Source organism: Eleutherodactylus coqui, chromosome 4, assembly GCF_035609145.1.
Source record: "Eleutherodactylus coqui strain aEleCoq1 chromosome 4, aEleCoq1.hap1, whole genome shotgun sequence".
NCBI lineage: Eukaryota > Metazoa > Chordata > Amphibia > Anura > Eleutherodactylidae > Eleutherodactylus > Eleutherodactylus coqui.
Genome location: NC_089840.1, coordinates 21,953,604 through 21,975,004, shown reverse-complemented (window position 1 = coordinate 21,975,004; position 21,401 = coordinate 21,953,604). Strand labels below are relative to the sequence as shown.

Genomic DNA, 21,401 nt, shown 5'->3' with positions numbered 1-21,401 from the left:
AGATTAATGCATATATAAAATGAGAATGCCTGGTCTGGGCAAGAATGTGTGTAAGTAACTGGCACAGTGATAGAAAGGAGATTTAGAGCCCACCTACATATTTTGCTTTAGCACTCACAAACCCACTTAAGTGGGACCTGTGATGTCTTCGGGTCAGCAGGGCCGGCTCCACAGTCTTGCAGCTGCGGCCCCGCTGACTTTATCACAGATTTTTTTTCTCTCTATTCCCTGCTATTTCCCCTTCCTGTATTTTGTTAGATTTGGTTTCCGATACTCTGAATCTGTCAAGTGGGTGGTCTCCACCACTCATTATCAAGTCTGACGTCATCCATTAACAGTGAGTGGTCTGGACCACCCAACTGAAATATTCAAAGTACTCCTCAGAAAATAATAACACATCAAAGGGAAAAGGTTTCATGAACGGTTCTGGAACACATAATGTGCTTTAAATTTTCAGTCCTAGGCTTGAATACTGTTTTATCACTGACTACCAGCCTTTGTGTATGGTATATTCTGTATACAACCTGTACTAGAATCCTGGCAGCTTGCATAGATGATGTTATTTTTAGCTCGTTAAGTTATTGAATGTGTTAGTTTTCCACCCTACTTCTGTTTTTTAATGTGTCAAAATCAATACTAGAAAGTCAGCGACAGAATGAAGCAGTACGGTAACACGTTTCTTGACGGTTTTTAAGCTGAATTTATTTCCTTTAACTCTTTACTTAGCGATTCACAGATGTGTACTTATTTACCTTCCTCAACGTATCATGAGATGTGCGGCACATAGTGAAAAGCAAACTTTTCACAAGTTTGGTTCGGGTAGTTGGCCGAAATTTTGCCAAAATTTGGTTTGGTCCGAATTAGTTCATACTGAACCATAAGTTTAACAAAATCCCTAAAACTGGTGTATAACATTGTCTAAGAGCCATAAAAGCCCTGTATAATAACCTCATAGACAGGGTTATACACTAGTCTTCATGACTAGTGTTGAGTGAAGTGAACCAGTAGAAAACCCAATTTTGGGTAAACCTTTGTTAAAAGCTCAGTTCTGGTTTTTGCCAAACTGAAAGGGGTTGTCCCGCGGCAGCAAGTGGGTCTATACACTTCTGTATGGCCATATTAATGCACTTTGTAATGTACATTGTGCATTAATTATGAGCCATACAGAAGTTATAAGAAGTTTTTCACTTACCTGCTCCGTTGCTGGCGTCCTCGTCTCCATGGTTGCCGTCTAATTTTCGCCGTCTAATGGCCAAATTAGACGCGCTTGCGCAGTCCGGGTCTTCTGCTTTTCTGAATGGGGCTCCGTGTAGCTCCGTGTAGCTCCGCCCCGTCACGTGCCGATTCCAGCCAATCAGGAGGCTGGAATCAGCAATGGACTGCACAGAAGCCCTGCGGTCCACCGAGGGAGAAGATGCCGGCGGCCATCTTCACCGGGTAAGTAAGAAGTCACCGGAGCGCGGGGATTCAGGTAAGCGCTGTCCGGTGTTCTTTTTTAACCCCTGCATCGGGGTTGTCTCGCACCGAACGGGGGGGGGGGGGGGGTGGAAAAAAAAAAAAAACGTTTCGGCGCGGGACAACCCCTTGAAATATTAGCTAAGTTCAACCCAAAACAGGGTTCTATTGGTTCGGTTCACTCAAGACTAGTGGCACAAGGGGACCAACTTTAAAAAAAAAGCATGATTTTGCAATACACTGTCGGAAAATATCTATTGTATATGAATCAATTTTGACCAACCAGTGTGAGTCGGAGCCTGTTGGGAGTTTTATTTGCATGTCGTAATTTAATACTGAATTCCTTTTGTGAGAAATTAGAGTCTTTAATTACACTTAAGGAAAGCTAAGGCTGGGCAGGTCTGTACACACTTATATGACTGTAGAAATTTTTATAGAAAGTCTCTTTTTGAGTATTGTGTTCCAAAAAAGGTAATGGTATCTAGGCAATCAATGCATTTCAAGACTATTAAGTTGGCCATATATCTTAGATAGCCTAAAACAATCGCTTGGGCCACAGCTATCTCTCTCGACGCCAATCCATATGCATGCTTGGCTTCCCCTCTTGGGCATGTCCTTTATATGGGAAGAAAAGAGTAAGCCACTGCTAGACACCTCTGGTGGTGACTTATCTCCCTTGAAAACAAAAGGATCAAGCATGTAGAAATCGAATTGTAGATCCATCCTTTCTCCTTACACCTGCCATTGCGGGAGGATAGGTGCTTATAGGGCAGGCCCTGAGGAGTCTGGGGATGTAAATTTTATACTTACTTGGTTCCTTGATCCAGCCCTGTAACCCGTGGAAGTCGATACTAACAGACTCATCTCTGCAGGCTGTATGCCCGCTCTTCCAAAGAGGACAGTGTGCGTGTGATCAGTGTATTAATCTCTTCAGGCTGGGTGCATGCACACTGTTCTTTACTAGTACATACACACAACTGGAAAGATGAGTCTGCCAAATAGGGAACTAGATGAGTATAAACATAACATCTCCAGATTCGTTGGGGTCTGCCTTATGAGAGCCATGACTTCTTTTATGGTGCTCATAGGTGGTGACAGGTTCCCTTGAAGCCAAAATAAAAGTGCATATTAATGGAAGGTTGGTGGTAAGGACTATTGTCCTATATCTATCACCAGTTTTGCTTGATGTACACAATATCAATCGGGTGGTGAAAGTGAATCAGGTAATGTATGTGTTTCATGGATGCACTGATCTATAAGGAACTTACCGTCCAGGAGACTTGGATAGTGGTAGGCGAAAGGACCACAGGACTATGTAGTCGAATGATCACGTCTCCCAGCTCTTTCTGGACTTGCCGGTGATCCACACCTTGAACGGTGGGGCTTATATCTAGTGAACACAATTACAGAATAGTTAGAGGAGAAGACCATTGTCTCCATATTAGTGATTCTGCAGGGGGACTATTGGAATTTCTGATGGATTATTTAGAAGGAATATTCTCAGCAAAGAGCAAGATCCTCTCTCCTGTGGGTTAACTACTATTTTCAAACACTTTGTTTATAGTATAGAAACTTAGCAGAGTTTAACCCAAAGTTGAGAACTTGCTGCAACGAGTTATCTTATCTTAACACAACAAAACCATTAAAAAGGCAAGAAAAAGTTCTGTGCCGCAGCTTATTTTACGTGTTAAGTGTCAAGTTAAAATTTGCTACCTCTGTACATAAGAAGCCTCAGGTACTGCACCTGTTACTCGGCACATTAACAAGATCCTGTCTACGAATATTCAGTATTTCTTATGACATCCACTCCATACACCTGCACTCAGCAGAGTAGACACTTGTGTCAGTGAAGGGGCTCTTGTAAAGCTAAGTCTTTTAATTGACAAAATTATGGAATCGTGACCTGATTATACACATTAATAAATAGTGGTGCTAAATACTGTAAGTGACAGCTTTTTTTTTGTGAAAATTAACTTATTTCTCCATCGCATCCCAACTCAACTATCTACTTATTGTTTGTCATCTGTTTCATATCCATCTCATATCTATCTATCTCATATCTATCTATCTGTCTCATATCTATCTATCTATCTGTCTCATATCTATCTATCTATCTCATATCTATCTATCTATCGTATCTATCTATCTATCTCTAATATGTATCTATCTCTAATATGTATCTATCATCTATCTATCTATCTATCTCATATCTATCTATCTATCGTATCTATCTATCCAACTCATATCTATCTATCTAATCTATCTCATATCTATCTATCTATCTCATATCTATCTATCTATCTATCTATCTATCTATCTATCTATCTATCTATCTATCTATCGTATCTATCGTATCTATCGTATCTATCTATCTATCTATCTCATATCTATCTATCTATCTATCTATCGTATCTATCTATCCAACTCATATCTATCTATCTAATCTATCTCATATCTATCTATCTATCTCATATCTATCTATCTATCTATCTATCTATCTATCTATCTATCTATCTATCGTATCTATCTATCTATCTATCTCATATCTATCTATCTATCTATCTCATATCTATCTATCTATCTCTCTCTCTCATATCTATCTATCTATCTCATATCTATCTATCTCTCTCTCTCACATATCTATCTATCTATCTCTCTCATATCTATCTATCTATCTATCTATCTATCTATCTATCTCTCTCTCTCTCTCATATCTATCTATCTATCTCTCTCATATCTATCTATCTATCTCATATCTATCTATCTCTCTCTCTCTCTCATATCTATCTATCTATCTATCTACTGTTTTTGGCTTCTATCTAAACATACATTAATATTAAATAAGATTAAAGTTACTAAGATAACTCAGACACGCACAATGCAAACAACATTATCTAGACAAATGAGGCGTAGACAGATATAATAACTGCTTTTTCTTCTACTGTTAATATAACATTTAAGGATACAAGGTCTCATTCTTTTGTATCATTTGTGTAAAATCCATTTGTAATTTATGTATCTAATATCTATATATCTTATTACTATGTATCTATCTCATATCTCTATCTATCTCATATTTCTCTATAGCTATCTATCTCATATCTATTTAACTATCCATCTATCTGATATCTGTCTTTCTCATCTATCCATCTATCTCATATCTATCTATGTCATATTTATCTATCTATCTCATATCTATCTATCTCATATCTATCTATCTATCTGTCATATCTATCTATCTATGTCATATCTATCTATCTATCTATCTCATATCTATCTATGTCATATCTATCTATCTATCTATCTATGTCATATCTATCTATCTATCTATCTATCTCTAATATGTATCTATCTCTCATATCTATCTATCTATCTATCTATCTATCTGTCTCATATCTATCTATGTCATATCTATCTATCTATCTATCTATCTCATATCTATCTATCTATCTCTAATATGTATCTATCTCTCATATCTATCTATCTATCTATCTATCTATCTATCTGTCTCATATCTATCTATGTCATATCTATCTATCTATCTATCTATCTCATATCTATCTATGTCATATCTATCTATCTATCTATCTATCTATCTATCTCATATCTATCTATCTATCTATCTATCTCATATCTATCTATCTCTCTATCTCATATCTATCTATCTCTCTATCTATCTCTCTATCTCATATCTATCTATCTCTCTATCTATCTATCTATCTTCCTTCTTCTCTCTTTCCTTTTCCACATACTCATTCTCATTACCTTGTGTTCGTACTGGATCTGACATCGGGCTCGGATCACTAAGACCTTCAGCATTGATGGCTCTCACCATGAAAAGATATATTGTGTTTGGTCGGAGGCCTTTTACGGTATACAGCGTCGTCTTCACATGATTTGCCACCGTCTGCCAACTATTGCTGACAGATTGGCTACAGAAAATAAGAATACTGTGTCAAAACTTTTAATCATCGCAACAAAATTTCCAGACACGACAGATAAGTGACTACGTGATGTGTCCAGTATGTGGAAGCGATTAGTGAAGGACCTCGCACTGGCCAAGGCAAATCGGGTGGGTAAAGCGTGTGGAGCATATTAATGACAGCAACTAATAGCCTCAGCAGTCCTGTCCAGGATCCTATACGAGTCGCCTCTTATTGAATGCCATTACTCTGATGGTTGCAGAAACGGTGATTGAACTTGGGCCCAGGAGCCCATATGTATTCCCCATACAGGAGACCAGTACTATGAATGAAGCGTCACAGTTTGGGGCCCCTACTACAGATTTTGCATTTGGGTCCAACAGCTTCACATTATGCATCATTATAATCACCTATTTAATTGAGCTTTTTGAAATGTAGCAGAGCCAAGCTTGTCATTTGGCACAGCTGATCAGATCTCAGTGTGCTTTATTTTTACATGGGACTGCTAGGAATTCTAGTGCGTGATAGCCCAAAATCAAGTGGAGGAAGGGTTTCTTTCTTACTACACATTGAGGATCCTTAAGAAGTCTTGATCTCCTGTTCACTGATGCTAATGTCTAGTAAATGCAGGCAGTGGTGCGTGTACGGTACTTCCAAGCGAATGGTATATGTATCTAAGACCGAGCATCTGTCAGGATGTCACTGTGACGCTCGCTGAGTGCGGAAGTATTAAATAACAATTACCATAACTGGAGGAAGATGGATGACTGTGGCGACTACCTGATCGGGAGAATCCTGTCATCTGAGGAAGCTGAATCCTGCTTACCTGCCTGCTTGAAGTAAGCAAAACTATGCTGCATATCTATAATACGGAGCGGACTATAGATGAGTGATGCCATCATGGCCAGCCTTAGGTACATGCAACCCGTGTGTGCACACAGGGAGCAGGCCAGCAGATGTGGGCTGGGGACAATCGCCTCCCCTTAAGTCCATCTGACCAGATGATCTTTCTCCATGTGTCAGCATCTTGTAGAATCATCCTCCTGGCTCTGTCTCTTCCCCTCTGATGTTCTGAGGTGCTGCTAAAAGCCCATCAGTGCCTCCACAATGCAACAGCTTAGTTCTGCTACTGTATTTACATTATAAGCTTGGTTCTTGTGCTGTATGTATGTTATGAGCTTGGTCCTGGTATTGTATCTACTGAACTTGATTTGTGATGTATTTGTATTATGAGCTTGGTTCTGCTGCTGTATTTGTGTTATGAACTTGGTTCTGGTATTGCATATACTGTATATACTGAATTTAATTTATGATGTATTTGTATTATGAGCTTGGTTCTGGCACCGTATTTATGCTATGAGCTTGATTTTGATACTGTATTTATGTAAACAGTTTTATATATATATATATATATATATATATATATATGTGTGTATATTATATATATATAATTCTTGTTTATAACAAAGGACACCAGCTGCACCGGCGGGTGCCATCTAACCCGAGGCCAGCACTGAATGCCATTCTGGACCATATAACTGAGCTGAATCGGGCATCATATAATAAGTGTCTGATATGATAATTCAAGAAAGACCTTATGGAATTTGGTTGTTTAACACCAAAAACTGTAAGTCGGGGCTTTAATTTCTCAATTACTTGTTGTGTTAAGAAATATTGATCCCTGATTGTTTCAGCAGTAACCTTCCAACTCGAGATGAATGACCAGAATAAAGCTATTACAGGCTTATTAGCAAAGATAATAATCCGTAATATAGGTGACGGATAAAGAGGAAGAGTCAATAATGGATACATCCTGCTGGACTTAGATTCCTCCGGTTCCAAATACCCATAAAACATGTCTGTGTCCACTGTTAATTGCATCATAATTTTGGTTGCTTTAATTGCACATACAGGACATATCATCAATAGGATCCTGTGAGTAATTTGGAAATGATTACATAAGAAACAGACTCTAGTGCCAAGTGACTGGCTCAAAGGTCAACCTTGAAGGGGGTTGTCTCCTACTGGACTTTTTATTAGTCCATTATTTCTTTTGCTCTTAGATGACCATGTAGTACATAATCAGTCACACTGAATGACCCCTTTATTAGAGACCCTCATCCAGTAACACTCTGGATCTTCTTTGGTCTTCAAAAGTGAAGCAATTTGTCATAGTGCAGATTTCACTTGGTAATAAAATCGTTCTGCAGGAATATTGGCCCCTGCGGACAGGAAGCTTCTTATAGTTGCTGCAGATTAAAAGGAGGTACTGACATACTTTGAATAGCTGACAGGAAGGGGTCATCAATTCATGCTGCTTGTGTCAAAATGTGCCCTCCTTCCTCTATCAGCATGGAGCAACAGAAATCTGGATCTATCTGACCAGGTGATGTTTTTCCACTGCTCATAGATACAACTTTTCTGCTCCTTTGCCCCCTGGGGTCTCAGATTTCTGTTTCTCTTAGATACAATGATGCTGGAACTGGTCGTCTGCTGTTATATCCCATCCGTGCTCAGAAATGAAGAGATGTGTGTTTGGACATGTAAGATGGAACACCAGTGTTGTATTTAGCTGCTGCTCTCGATTGAGCAGCACCTCTTTATCAAAACGATTCTTGACATCCTCCTCTGACCCCTTTCTGTGACGAGTTGTTTCCATCCACAATATCCCACTTTGCTGGGTGTTTTTTCTTGATTGCACCATTCTTGGCACACTCTCCACACCATTACCAAAGAAAATTCCACGCAGTTGGCAGTGAAATCCTGACCCTGGCTATTCTAGCACCAGTGACCAGACCAGAGGTCAGATTGCTGCACTAGCCCATCTAATGTGGATTCCCACTGAAACTAATCCACCAAAAACTTGTCATGTGATTTTATGCTCCGGGGTCACGGGGAGAATTTCCATACAGCGAAACTTCAATAGTAAAAGAGCCATGGTATCTAATAAAAGAGCCATTCAGTGTATATTACGGCTGCCTAGAACTATGCGGCTGTATCAAACTGTAATCCAGCCATGTGCATGAGGCCTATGGGGTGCATTAAAGGACTGGAGAATTCCTAATTAATTTCTATGGGTCGAACATAACAGTGTAGATCTCATATATCTGTTGACTTGATCAGGAATGATGCTACACATACTCTATTATAATACAATACGCCATACAGAAAGCTGACTTACCTGAAGGCTTCAATGATATAAGATGTCACAGGCAGGATTCCCGGAGTGCCTGGCTGCCATGATAAAGTAACACTATTCTTGCTGACATCAGTAACTTGAGGTTTTGATGGTGACCCAGGCAGGTCATTCATATCATAGCTCTTGCTTATAGTCGCTCCGCCAGATTCTGTGGTTAAGTAGAGAAATTATTAGACACGCATAACAAAATATACACCATGTTGACAAAAGTATTGGGGTGCCCACCAATCCTGTGCTTTCAGGTGAAGGGGATATGCAATGTAGGGGTGCTTCTGTTGGGAAGGACTAGGGCCATTGGTTATGGTGAAGTCCACCTTCAATGCCAATGGATACAGAGACGTTCCAGCCAATGTAGCATTGCCTATCTTGCGGTAATATTTTGGTACAGATACGTGTTTGTATCAACATGACTGAGCCCCATGTCATACGAGTTGAGGCTTGGTTTAAGGAGCAGAACATCTGCAAACTTCATTGGCCGGGCCAAAGTCCAGATCTCAGTCCTATCAAACATCTTTAGGATGAACTAGAACGCCATATCTATACATGCCCATCATCCCCTGCAGCACTATCTGAAGTTCTTCTTAAAGAATGGAGGCAAATCCCTACAGAAATCTATAGGAACCTGGTGGAAAGTTTCCTTGGAGGGTTAATATAGTCATTGACGCAAAAGGCGACTCACCTCTGTGTGTTCCAATACTTCGGTCAACATAGTGTACTCATACTACTGTATTACTGTAGACTGATATGTTAGCGTTCTCATACCTGTCACTTCTAAAACAGAGCTCCATGTAGTTTCACCACTTGAACTGGTAGCGACACACGTGTAGGTGCCCGAATCAGTCGTCTGTAAAAAATAGTAATATGATGTTAAAACAGTTTAAATAATTCTTTATATTAGTCCCTCTTGTAGGTTGAGCACGCTCACTACTGCTCCATGCAACTCTATGGGAATAGCCAAGTGCTCTCACTGGACTAACCTAGAGATCTATCATGTATCACCTATCTTTACAATGGTCAATAAATGTTAAAGGGGTTGTCCCGCGCCGAAACGGGTTTTTTTTTTAATTCAATAGGCCCCCCGTTCGGCGCGAGACAAACCCAATGCATGTGTTAAAAAAAAAACGTTTACTACTTACCCGAATCCCCGCGCTGCGGCGACTTCTTCCTTACCTTAGTAAGATGGCCGCCGGGATCTTCACCCACGATGCACCGCGGGTCTTCTCCCATGGTGCACCGTGGGCTCTGTGCGGTCCATTGCCGATTCCAGCCTCCTGATTGGCTGGAATCGGCACACGTGACAGGGCGGAGCTACGAGGACCAGCTCTCCGGCACGAGTGGCCCCATTCACCAGGGAGAAGACCGGACTGCGCAAGCGCGTCTAATCGGGTGATTAGACGCTGAAATTAGACGGAGCCATGGAGACGAGGACGCCAGCAATGGAACAGGTAAGTGAATAACTTCTGTATGGCTCATAATTAATGCACGATGTACATTACAAAGTGCATTAATATGGCCATACAGAAGTGTACACCCCAACTTGCTTTCGCGGGACAACCCCTTTTTCTGATAAAGCCGCATTAACAGAATTCCTTAGAATCCCTTATGTGGTATGCTGAAAAGATATTTTAGTAGACACAGTTGCATCCTCTGGTCCAGAGTACATAATACATGCATCCCATGAGCAGCACTGGGCAATCAGAGCAGCGTGTAATGTCTTAGACTACCAACAGCAGCGATATCAGCACTCAGCGTCCATTGGATAGTCTAAGAATCACTGTGGCCATCTTAAAATTATGAAGTGGGGCCCCATAAACAGGAAGATCGGTGACAGAGAGGGGAAGAGGACAACAGCAGGTAATATAACTTTACTCCTCCAGTCTATGGACAATCTTTTTCTAGGATCGGAGGTTGACTTTAATTAAACTATTACAGCGCACACTAACATTTTTGTAATATATTTACCATTAAAAGTTGTCCTGATCCATCAATCCAAGCTATGGTCACGTGTTCACACTTTCAAAATTCCCAAACTTCCACTGACATCACACAGACAACCCAGAAGCCATTGTGACTTAAGTGCATCAACATCTGCATCCCTGGTGGTGAACTGGGCATGTGCCGACATTCTTCCCAAACTCTTGTGCATATGCAGTTCATTGCCAGAGATGCAGTTGGTGACATACGGGTGCACATTGAGCCTCGAAGGCTCCTGGGTTGGGTACGTGAAGTCAGCAGAGGTTCAGGATGTTTGACAGTGTGGACACATGAGCATCCTGTGGATCAGAGGAACAGGAAGTTTTTAATGATAAGTGTATTACAAAAATATTAGTGAGCGATATAATAGTTAAAAGGGTCATTTTGGTAATTTTTGGATTCATTCATTATGCAGCTGCCTGGAACACAAAGACTCCCACTGTAGTTACTGATGATGATCACACAGCTCCTGTCACACAGTTATAATAGAGGAGATCACAGCTCATCCTTCTGACTCATGTTCTGTAGCTAATTTAGGTGAATATAGATGTAGAAGGTAATGATAACTGAACTTCCCCCCAGCAGACAGAAATGGTATAGCCTCTAGCTAATGAAATGCTCATGCATTATGAGATTGATGTGAAAGTAAAAAAAATGTCTCACTCTCAAGATGGTATCTGATAAGCATTAGACAAGAGGCTTCACTGCACGGAAGTGGCTGCAATACACAGAGGAGACCTCCAGAGTAGGATAGGCAATCAGTTGAGGGGGGCAGGGATGAAAAAAAGTGTATTAGCTGGAGTGGCCTTTTAATTAATAGCACACGTAGGTCTCTGACTACCGCTCTAAGGGGAAAAGAGGGTAAAGGAACTTGGGTCAAAAGTATGGACACTTGATGGGTATGCACTATTGGGTTTTAGGGCAAAATTGTTGACTAGTACAGTATTAATGTGGGAAAGGAGGGGTGCCATCGTGAAGAAGACTCCCCTCAGTTTGCTCTGCATACCTTCATACAGTAGATGACGACAATCCCATTAATAATAATTTCTCAATTTTATGTAATACGGTATTTTATTTTTACATCTGTACCTTTAAATGTTAAAATCTATAATTTTATCTCCAGCAATTCCCTGTTATGCGCTCCGCAGGAGGATGACTTATAAGTATGCCCCGTGCTCATAGAACACAGACACTTGTTACCATGCAGTCATACAGCAGTGACAATATGAAATACCCAGAAGTTTATGTCCGCCGCTGTCTGTCGCTGACCATAAATTAATTGTTAGCTTCCTTTGGAACAAAATGGAATTTATTAAAAAAAAATGAATGTCAGCACTCCTTGAGTAAACAATTTAGCCTCCCACTCAATACCGAAGGCAGGAACTGACCACAAAGGTTAATGCATTTTTATTGTACTGCTGGATTAAATAGTGCGCTTCAATAGGCAAGATCCCAAGGAGTCGGCGGAATAGCAGCCCTTCAAGGTGGGAGCGCGGTGATCCCGAGTCATCGGCAAGAACATGAGCGGCTTCTCTACTAAATATTCTCCTGAATTGGGTGAAATGATGAACACGATAACAGTGATCGTCCGCGATTTATACAGCTGGTCTGTGAACTCTCAGGCACTCCGAGCCGGAGATGATCTGTATTTTACTGCACAGTGTAGTGTAGTTCGTGTCCTTGCTCAAGGAGAACGGGGTTTACAGAGTTAAAGGGGTTGTCGCGCGAAAGCAAGTGGGGTTATACACTTCTGTATGGCCATATTAATGCACTTTGTAATGTACAATGTGCATTAATTATGAGCCATACAGAAGTTATTCACTTACCTGTTCCATTGCTAGCGTCCTCGTCTCCATGGTGCCGTCTAATTTCAGCGTCTAATCGCCCGATTAGACGCGCTTGCGCAGTCCGGTCTTCTCCCTTCTGAATGGGGCCGCTCATGCCGGAGAGCTGCTCCTCGTAGCTCCGCCCTGTCACGTGTGCCGATTCCAGCCAATCAGGAGGCTGGAATCGGCAATGGAACGCACAGAGCCCACGGTGCACCATGGGAGAAGACCTGCGATCCACCGTGGGTGAAGATCCCGGCGGCCATCTTCGCAAGGTAAATAAGAAGTCACCGGAGCGCGGGGATTCAGGTAAGCACTATCCGTTTTTTTTTTAAACCCCTGCATCGGGTTTGTCTCGCGCCGAACGGGGGGGCTATTGAAAAAAAAAAAAAAAACGTTTCGGCGCGGGACAACCCCTTTAAATAAAAATATGGCGCCTTTAATGAATTACCAATTTAATATATTTAAAGCGCCACTCCGGCGAAAACACATTTTTCTATCTCTCTCTCCCTCTCTTGATTGCTGTCGCACTCTGTGTATTGCAGCCACTTCCATGCAGTACAGCCTCCTGTCTGATGCTTATCGGGCATCATCTTGAAGCTGAGATTTTTTTACTTTCAGTTTCATATCTATCCCATAATGCATCAGCACAGCATTAGCTGATGCTGCACCGCTTCAGTCTGCTGTGGGGGCAGTATAATTAGCATTACTTTAAAACACAAGGTCAGCACCTGGCAAACCTGTGCAGATGCCGGGGCCCACTGGGCCAGGGGAACCCACTTCAATTGTTGACCAGCAAAGATGGGTCGCATCCTTTTTTCTATGCTATCTCTGCCTGTTTTTGTCATCTGGCAATGGTAGGGTGGTCTATAATTGTACTATTGAAAGGAGGTTGAGCAAAATTAAAAATGTCTGATACCATAATCACTACCTTGTCTGAAATATCTTGACTTTTGAGAACCTCCAAAACTATTCCCATACATAGGTGTGAGTGATAATGCACTTTAATATTACAAATAGTGTTGAGGAAATAAGAATGTAGAACCCTGTTTCAAGTTGAACTTTGCTAAAAGTTCAGTTTGGCTAGAACCTGAACCAAGCTTTTAGGGTTCTACTGGTTTGGTTCGCTCAACACTAGTCCTGGACTATGGACACTGTCTAAGGCTCTATTCACATCTGCATCGGAGGCTTCGTTCACAGCCTCAGGCACAGATCTGGCAAGAAATGCCAAGCGAATCAGTTGAGCGTGCAGGACGTAAAAATGCCGAACAGCTGCAGGAATCGAACAGATCCCATTATAACCAATGGGGTCCATTCGGCACTGTATGGATCCATTATGAGACGGATCAATTTATCCAGGGGATTCAGTTTTCCTGCTTCCATAATGGAACAGGAAAACAGAATCCCTAACATAGATGTGAATTTAACCTAAGAGCCATAAAAGTCCTGGATAACAGGGGTTTGTATGGCTTATAGACAGTGTTATACACCTGTTTTAGGATTTTTTATTTCACTATAGCCCAAACTATTTCAGACCAAACCGAACTTTTTGCAAAAGTTTGGCGAACTGACCAAATCAAACTTTTCTTTCATCACTAATAACAAAATATGAACTTTAGGTTTTCTGTTATTTTAGGAAAACCTTTTGGCTTTTATGATACTAAAGACCCTTAATGCTTATAAATGATGCATGCTTGCCTTACCTTTAGAGATTTAATCTGCAGTGATCCCTTATCAAGAATGGATAATCTTGTATCTCGTCCCATGAAATTAAATCCTTCCTTCAACCAGCTTATGACTGGCATAGGGTCACCCGTTGCCTTACATTTGAGCAATGCGGTCCCATCTACTGCCAATGTCTGGTTGGTCGGACCTTGTAGTATTATTGGCGGTGGTCTATCTGTTAAAACTGAAAATGAAGAAAAACATGAAAATGAACCCAAATATATTCAATGTTATAGAGCTGCAAAACAACAACATTGTAACCAAGGGGCCATATTGGGGCACTCATAGAAGAGGGACCTACTGATGCCACCACAACCTCAGACATGGGAGCTCACCTCGTTTTAAAGGCACTCACCCAGTTTTTTGCCTTCTTCACCCAGTGATATATTTTTTCACCCTGTTGCTGGTGAGGGAGACTAAAAATAGGGCATGGGAGTAGCAAAAAAACTGATTTAGTCATACTCTACTGCTTTCACCCAATAAATACGTAGCAGTCTATACAGTGTATTTATCATTCTTGGCCCCAAGCTCTGGGCACCACCGTGCCATCCAGAATCAGGATGTATTGAGTAGAGGTGAACACAACATCCTTATACTGGACAGCTTCAAAACCCAGTGCAGAGCTTAAGAAGAGTAGGGAGTGAGATGGGTACGTCCGATGTATGGTCTGGTCTGGGGACTGAATATTATTTGTCTCAACTGGCATCTGATAAAGTTAGGGTTCCGGTCTGGGGTCTGAAATTATTATAGGGAGTCTAGGGTCTGATTAAATTTAGGCGGTCTGGTCTTGGGTCTGAATATATATAGAGGGTCTGACTGAGGTCTGAAATTAATTAGGGACTGATCTGGTGTCGGATCTTAATATAGGGGGTCTAAATATATTTAGCATCACCCTTTTATATAACCGCACCCATTAGAAAGGCAGCTCACAGTTTTTTCCACAACCTGCTACTCAAGTATTACCCTTTAAGGACTCTCCCATGTTAATATCTCTGTAACCCTAATATTTGTACAGGTGGTCTCCACTCTTTCAGTCAACCCTCCTAGACTAGGTCTTCACCTTGTTTCATTTTCCCCATATTGTGGTTCCTGTATAAAGTCCTGTGCGGATTTTGTCTTCTGGGGTCCACCACTGACCCCATAAGAATCCTGGCATACTAAATGCTGTTTTCACAGTATATTGTGGCACAAAAATCTGCCCTTCCCCCCCCCCCCCCAAATTTAAAAATTAGTCCATCTCTATGTAAATACCGTAGTAAGGATAGAATATTCCTCACGGTGGGTATAGACTTTACATCATGCCCTTTATGTCACTTTTATGAATCCATAAATCAGACGTCTGAAGCAGGCTATTAGGTTTATGACAATCCTGCGCTCATTTGCATATTTCTGGATACCACATGTCATTTATTTTAATGGCCTAAATGGTTTGCATTAAATGAGTTGGATCAATAACAGATTAAAAGTCCTTCTTTCCATCAGAAAGCTTTCTCGGCTCCGAGGGTGTTCAACGTGTGAGTCCGATACAGGTTTCCATGACATTGAGGTCGGAGGTTAAATGAACACTTAGAAGTTGCAGTGAGGTGTGAACATCCATACTGCCACCACAACGGCGACCAGTCAGCCCTCATTTCAACAACCTTCAATTGTTTTATTGCCCTGATCCCTAAAATGGACTCCTGACTCCAAATCTATTTTCTACATTTACTCTATAACCCGCTGCAGCGGGAATGACTATTACTCTTCACCGCAGCTTCATTGGTAAATGACAGTTGTAATAATCCAGAAGTCTACAAGAAACGAATATGGACTAAAGTCCCCTAAATCCAGTGCATCGAGAGCATAAAACGGATCAGAAAACAGAAAGGATTATAAAATAGTTCTACCAGTTATATATATAAATATATACAGTTGTACCATGCAGAAAGTAGGAGAAGTGTTAACAGTTTGGGCTACAGCCCTGTTTTTGGCCTGAAACAATATCAATGGGGCCATTTTAATACCCGAGTTGGCCCAGTGTTGGGGTATTAAAAAAGGGTCCCCCCTCCACTGTTGCCCCCACCCACCCTCCTCCACCATCCTCAAACTGTCATCAATGCTCACCTAAAGGAGTTTTCCATGTGAATCCTGCCTCTAAAGGCTGCAGCGAAATCCATCTTTTTGCAGCAGATCCGTGCGTGGATTTAGCCCTGGGCAAAATCCGCATTCGGAATTCCGCAGCAGAAAATCGTTTGGAAATGAGCGGAAATGTGTCGGAATACAATATGCAGATTTAGCCCATTGATAGGGATTAATCCATGCTCCGTTCCACAACAAAAAGATGAAGATTTTGTACGGCGGAATTCACACAGAAAATTCCACAGTGAAATCTGGCATGTGAACATTCCCCAACCCAGGCACAACAGGGTGCAGGCTTCCCAGTGGTCGCCACTCACCTCCATGCCCAGCAGTTATGTGCCCCTGTAAGTCCATGACTGCTGCAGCCAATCACTGGCCTCAATGGGTAATGACGAGCTTCAACAGGCCCCTGACCACTGGACCCGGAAGTGAATGGAGGCTGGAGACATGCAGTAGGTGAGCATAGCTTACTATTATTTTTTAATACATATCTATATCCATGTCTTGAGGATGTGAATACAGATGAAATTAATTGATGCCACCGGAGAGCCCATTGCGGATGCACTGTTTTGCCTATGGTTAAAGCGGTCCTGAATATCAATACAAAGTGTGATCTAAAGCGTGTGGGCCACAATGCAAAATCTGTAACAGGACCTGCCATGTGCCACGTGCTGTTTACATCACTGCTGTCTTTTTATGTGGATGGCAGCAGGCCTGGCATCCACGGAGGCACTTGGGTGGCGTGATGACATATAAGTGTAGCAACCGGACAATTGGACCTCCTGTATGAATATAATAAATATTACCCCTCCATAGCCATTAGGATACAGTATTGCAGTCCGTTGTGGTCTCCAGTAATTGTTTTAACATGTGATGTGGCATTGCAGCCTCTCATTGGCTATATTGTTCACATGATTTTCTGTGACATCATCTGTCATAACAATCACCGGGACCGCAGTGCTTGATTCTGGCAACTGCAGAGGGGTAAGTATAGCTGTATGTATTATTTTGATACAGGAGGTCCTATTGAAAAGTGGTTATCCAATAACTGGACAACCCCTCTAACTTCACCATGATAACTTTTTGCGTGAAGTTTGTGATCAGAATCAATTGAAAAGCTATTGTTCGCTCAACGTGGCATGGCCGAGCAATTGAAAAGCTATTGAGAGTGCAAATAAACTGTGGCACAGAAAGTTATCTTAAGACATTAATAATGATTATAATCAAGGTAAATTTTGATATACTGTGCCACTTCCGTTTGATAGAAAGTGCTGAATGGCAGGCAGAAGTTGGATTACTCCCTTGGACCCGTCATTACGTAATTACTCAATTGTATTGGTAACCTCAGGGCACCTCTACAATAGAATTTAGGAGAACTAGATTGAGTTCCTTCTTCTTCCCAGTTCCCTGACCAGCCTGTTATTTTTACAATCGGTTTGGGGGGACTGGCTGGATCCCATCCTTGGACACCAACTGAAATAGGTCCCCCCCAACCAGAATCAATGAGCCCCCGCACCTGTCCGGGTTTAGTGGGTGCTGGCACCAGTCCTAGTAGATGGGACTTTTGGTCCACTCACGCACAAGGTTGACTGCAGGTATGTCTCTAGTCATAAAATAAACTTTAACATGTTGTGTCAGGATTGAGAGTAGAGAGCTGATAACTTTCATTTGGTGGAGGTCTGACCCACCAATCTGGAAAATACTGATCTCAATGGTCTCTGAATGAATGGAGCAGTGGTTGATCATTACCACTTTATTCATTTCAATGGGACTGCCAGAGATAGCCTAGTTCAAACACTGCAGTCTCATTGAAAAGAATAGAGTGGCAGAGCGCATGCCTAACCACTGCTCCATTCATTCAGAGATGACCAGGATCTCTGTCTTGGATAAGTAGGGGTCCCAGTAGTCAGAAAGTTATCTAAAAGTTATCCTCCATCATATGGCTAGGAGACTACAAAGGGGTAACCCTGTAACTCCCAATAATGGTGTTGGGTTGGGATATACTGAACCCAAGAGAATTTTAGTTGTAGGACCAGTCTGACCTCTACTGGTCAGGAGTTGATCGTGCTGGGTTGATTATTGCCATTGCTATAGTTGTAGGTTAATTTGTGTTGCATTTTTTTCTAAATAGGCTGCAGGCTGTGGAACTCATGTACAAGATAAAAGGAAGTATCTGTATTCTGACATTCTCTTCTCCTGAAGCCCTGCATGCCGGAAGGAACTTGCATTCGGCCCTCTGGTCACAGCCTGCATCACAACCCGGCACACTGACCATGACTGCTGAACTGCTATTTTGTCCATCACTGAGGAGTAGATTAGTGTTTGATAAGAAGCCCCCAAGTCTGCTCCTCTCCAGCTGCCGGCCAGCCTGCCTTCAAATCAGATGATCAGTTACAGACTTCATGCCCGTGAGTGCTTCTTCATTCTGTTAGTAAATAGTTTGAGCATTGGACATGTGTAAGTTTGTCCAGCTGGCCCTCCAACAGAGGCGCTTCTCCATAATGTGGTTTGCCTGTGAGCGGGCCCACTATACCACAATGTGCCACCCCTGTGAATGGGCCCAATACACCACAATGTGCCACCCCTGTGACCAGCTCCACTACACTACAATGTGCCACTCCTGTGACCAGCTCCACTACACCACAATGTGCCACCCCTCGGACCAGGTCAACTACACCACAATGTGCCACCCCTGTGAATGGGCCCACTACACCACAATGTGCCACCCCCTGTGAATGGGCCCACTACACCACAATGTGCCACCCCCTGTGAATGGGCCCACTACACCACAATGTGCCACACCTGTGAATGGCCCCACTACATCACAATGTGTCACCCCTGTGAATGGGCCCACTACACCACAATGTGCCACCCCTGTGAACGGACCCACTACACCACAATGTGCCACCCCCTGTGATCAGGTCCACTTCACCACAATGTGCCACCGTTGTGACCATGCCCACTACACCCCAATGTTCCACCCCTATGCTGGGTCCACTACACCACAATGTGCCATCCTGTGACCGGACCCACTACACCACAATGTGCCACCCCCTGTGAATGGGCCCACTACACCACAATGTGCCACCCCCTGTGAATGGGCCCACTACACCACAATGTGCCACACCTGTGAATGGCCCCACTACATCACAATGTGCCACCCCTGTGAATGGGCCCACTACACCACAATGTGCCACCCCTGTGAACGGACCCACTACACCACAATGTGCCACCCCCTGTGATCAGGTCCACTTCACCACAATGTGCCACCGTTGTGACCATGCCCACTACACCCCAATGTTCCACCCCTATGCTGGGTCCACTACACCACAATGTGCCAACCTGTGACCGGACCCACTACACCACAATGTGCCACCCCCTGTGAATGGGCCCACTACACCACAATGTGCCACCCCCTGTGAATGGGCCCACTACACCACAATGTGCCACACCTGTGAATGGCCCCACTACATCACAATGTGCCACCCCTGTGAATGGGCCCACTACACCACAATGTGCCACCCCTGTGAACGGACCCACTACACCACAATGTGCCACCCCCTGTGATCAGGTCCACTTCACCACAATGTGCCACCGTTGTGACCATGCCCACTACACCCCAATGTTCCACCCCTATGCTGGGTCCACTACACCACAATGTGCCATCCTGTGACCGGACCCACTACACCACAATGTGCCACCCCTGTGACCATACCCACTACACCACAATGTGCCACCCCTGTGACCATACCCACTACACCACAATGTGCCACCCCTGTAACCAGGTCCACTACACCACAATGTGGCACTTCAGTGGCCGGGCCCACTACACCACAAGGTGCCACCCCTATGAACGGGTCCGCTACACTGGCGCAGCCTGGAGTCCGCTACCCATGATACTGTGATCCAGACTCTGGAAGGTCCTTCAGTTAAAACCCTGTCATCAAGCCTCCATTAAAAAAAAATCTTCCTGTGGCCCCACCACAACCCTAGGGGCCCATTTCAAAATAACTCTCAATCCTGATACAATGCCCTTAATCAAAAAATAATTACTAAACCTCATGCACAGAAAAAAATGGGGTAACTTCCAGGAGAGCAAGAAATTCTGAACAACATTAAAACCTCTGTTGTCCTTAGATTTGCGCATATCTTGCGGTATACAATCCACACTAGATGCTTTCTCAGACCGATGTACCGCTCAACCGGTACACCGCCTTCATATATGACCCAGATGTACCAACTGCAGACCGGCTATAGGTTTTTTACCTTTCCACGCCTTTCACTCCATCACTTTCTCGCTAACATCACCTTGATGGATCCGACTATCCAAACAAGACAAATTCCATCATACATTTGCATAATATTTTATTACAAGCTGTGAACCATCATCAACCTTACGCTCGCTCGCTACATACCCTACCGGGCTCCGACGAGTGCAAATACTAAGTAACATGTAATCTGTTCTGTCTATGAATAATTCTGCTAATAAACAGTAATTTGGCGTCGCCATAAATATACATAATGCACCATTTTAATAAGTTAAACAATACACGGCCATTAACTGCCCTGTAATAAAAAAAAAACAAGATGCATTATGAGGGGGCGACGGATATTTATGCAAATATCGATGCGGGTAATTACGGTAAATGTAATCTTTCTGCTTTTTGAAGACTTTAAAAGTTAAAGGAAGCATGAAAAAAAACGGCATAAATTATTCGCCCCTCCCCCGACATTTACAATGTAACATGAAAATCCCATTGTTCCTTCCATCCATATAACCTCGGCTGAATGGCAGTATTGTTACGGATACATTGCATCCCTTCACAAAGAATTTCTCATCACGGGTATCCTTGAACCCAGCTTGCTCCTTGCAGTAAATCTCCTCTGTACCAGCAGGTGCGACTATTAACAGCTCAATGGTCTGGGAGCCAATGTTTATCTCTTGTGTTTGTTCCAATCACAGCTTCTGCCCCGAGTCACCTCCACGCCACCGACAGATATTGAAAAATATGGCCTTCCTATTAATTGAAGAGACCTTTTAATCTGCACAGTAATTTCAATTGCGCAAAATGTATCATTTTGTCAGGGAGGAAATGCAGAAGCAATTAGAGGTTCTGCTACAAAATGCAAACATTAGGAACAAGGCAATTCTGTATCAGTGCGGCGTGATATACTTAGACC

At 42.7% G+C, this 21,401-nt stretch overlaps 1 protein-coding gene across 12 annotated transcripts in view; it reads right to left on the bottom strand.

Moving 5' to 3' along the window:
• Window positions 1–21,401, bottom strand: part of ROBO2 (roundabout guidance receptor 2) — a 466,996-nt gene that overhangs the window by 102,798 nt on the left and 342,797 nt on the right. For all 12 annotated transcript variants that reach the window (XM_066599125.1, XM_066599128.1, XM_066599126.1 and 9 more), the window contains exons 9-13: window positions 14,081–14,286; window positions 9,340–9,421; window positions 8,560–8,725; window positions 5,221–5,387; window positions 2,724–2,845 (exon numbers count right to left, since the gene is read on the bottom strand). In XM_066599125.1, the coding sequence (XP_066455222.1) occupies window positions 2,724–2,845; window positions 5,221–5,387; window positions 8,560–8,725; window positions 9,340–9,421; window positions 14,081–14,286 (743 nt within the window). The remainder of the gene's footprint in view (window positions 1–2,723; window positions 2,846–5,220; window positions 5,388–8,559; window positions 8,726–9,339; window positions 9,422–14,080; window positions 14,287–21,401) is intronic.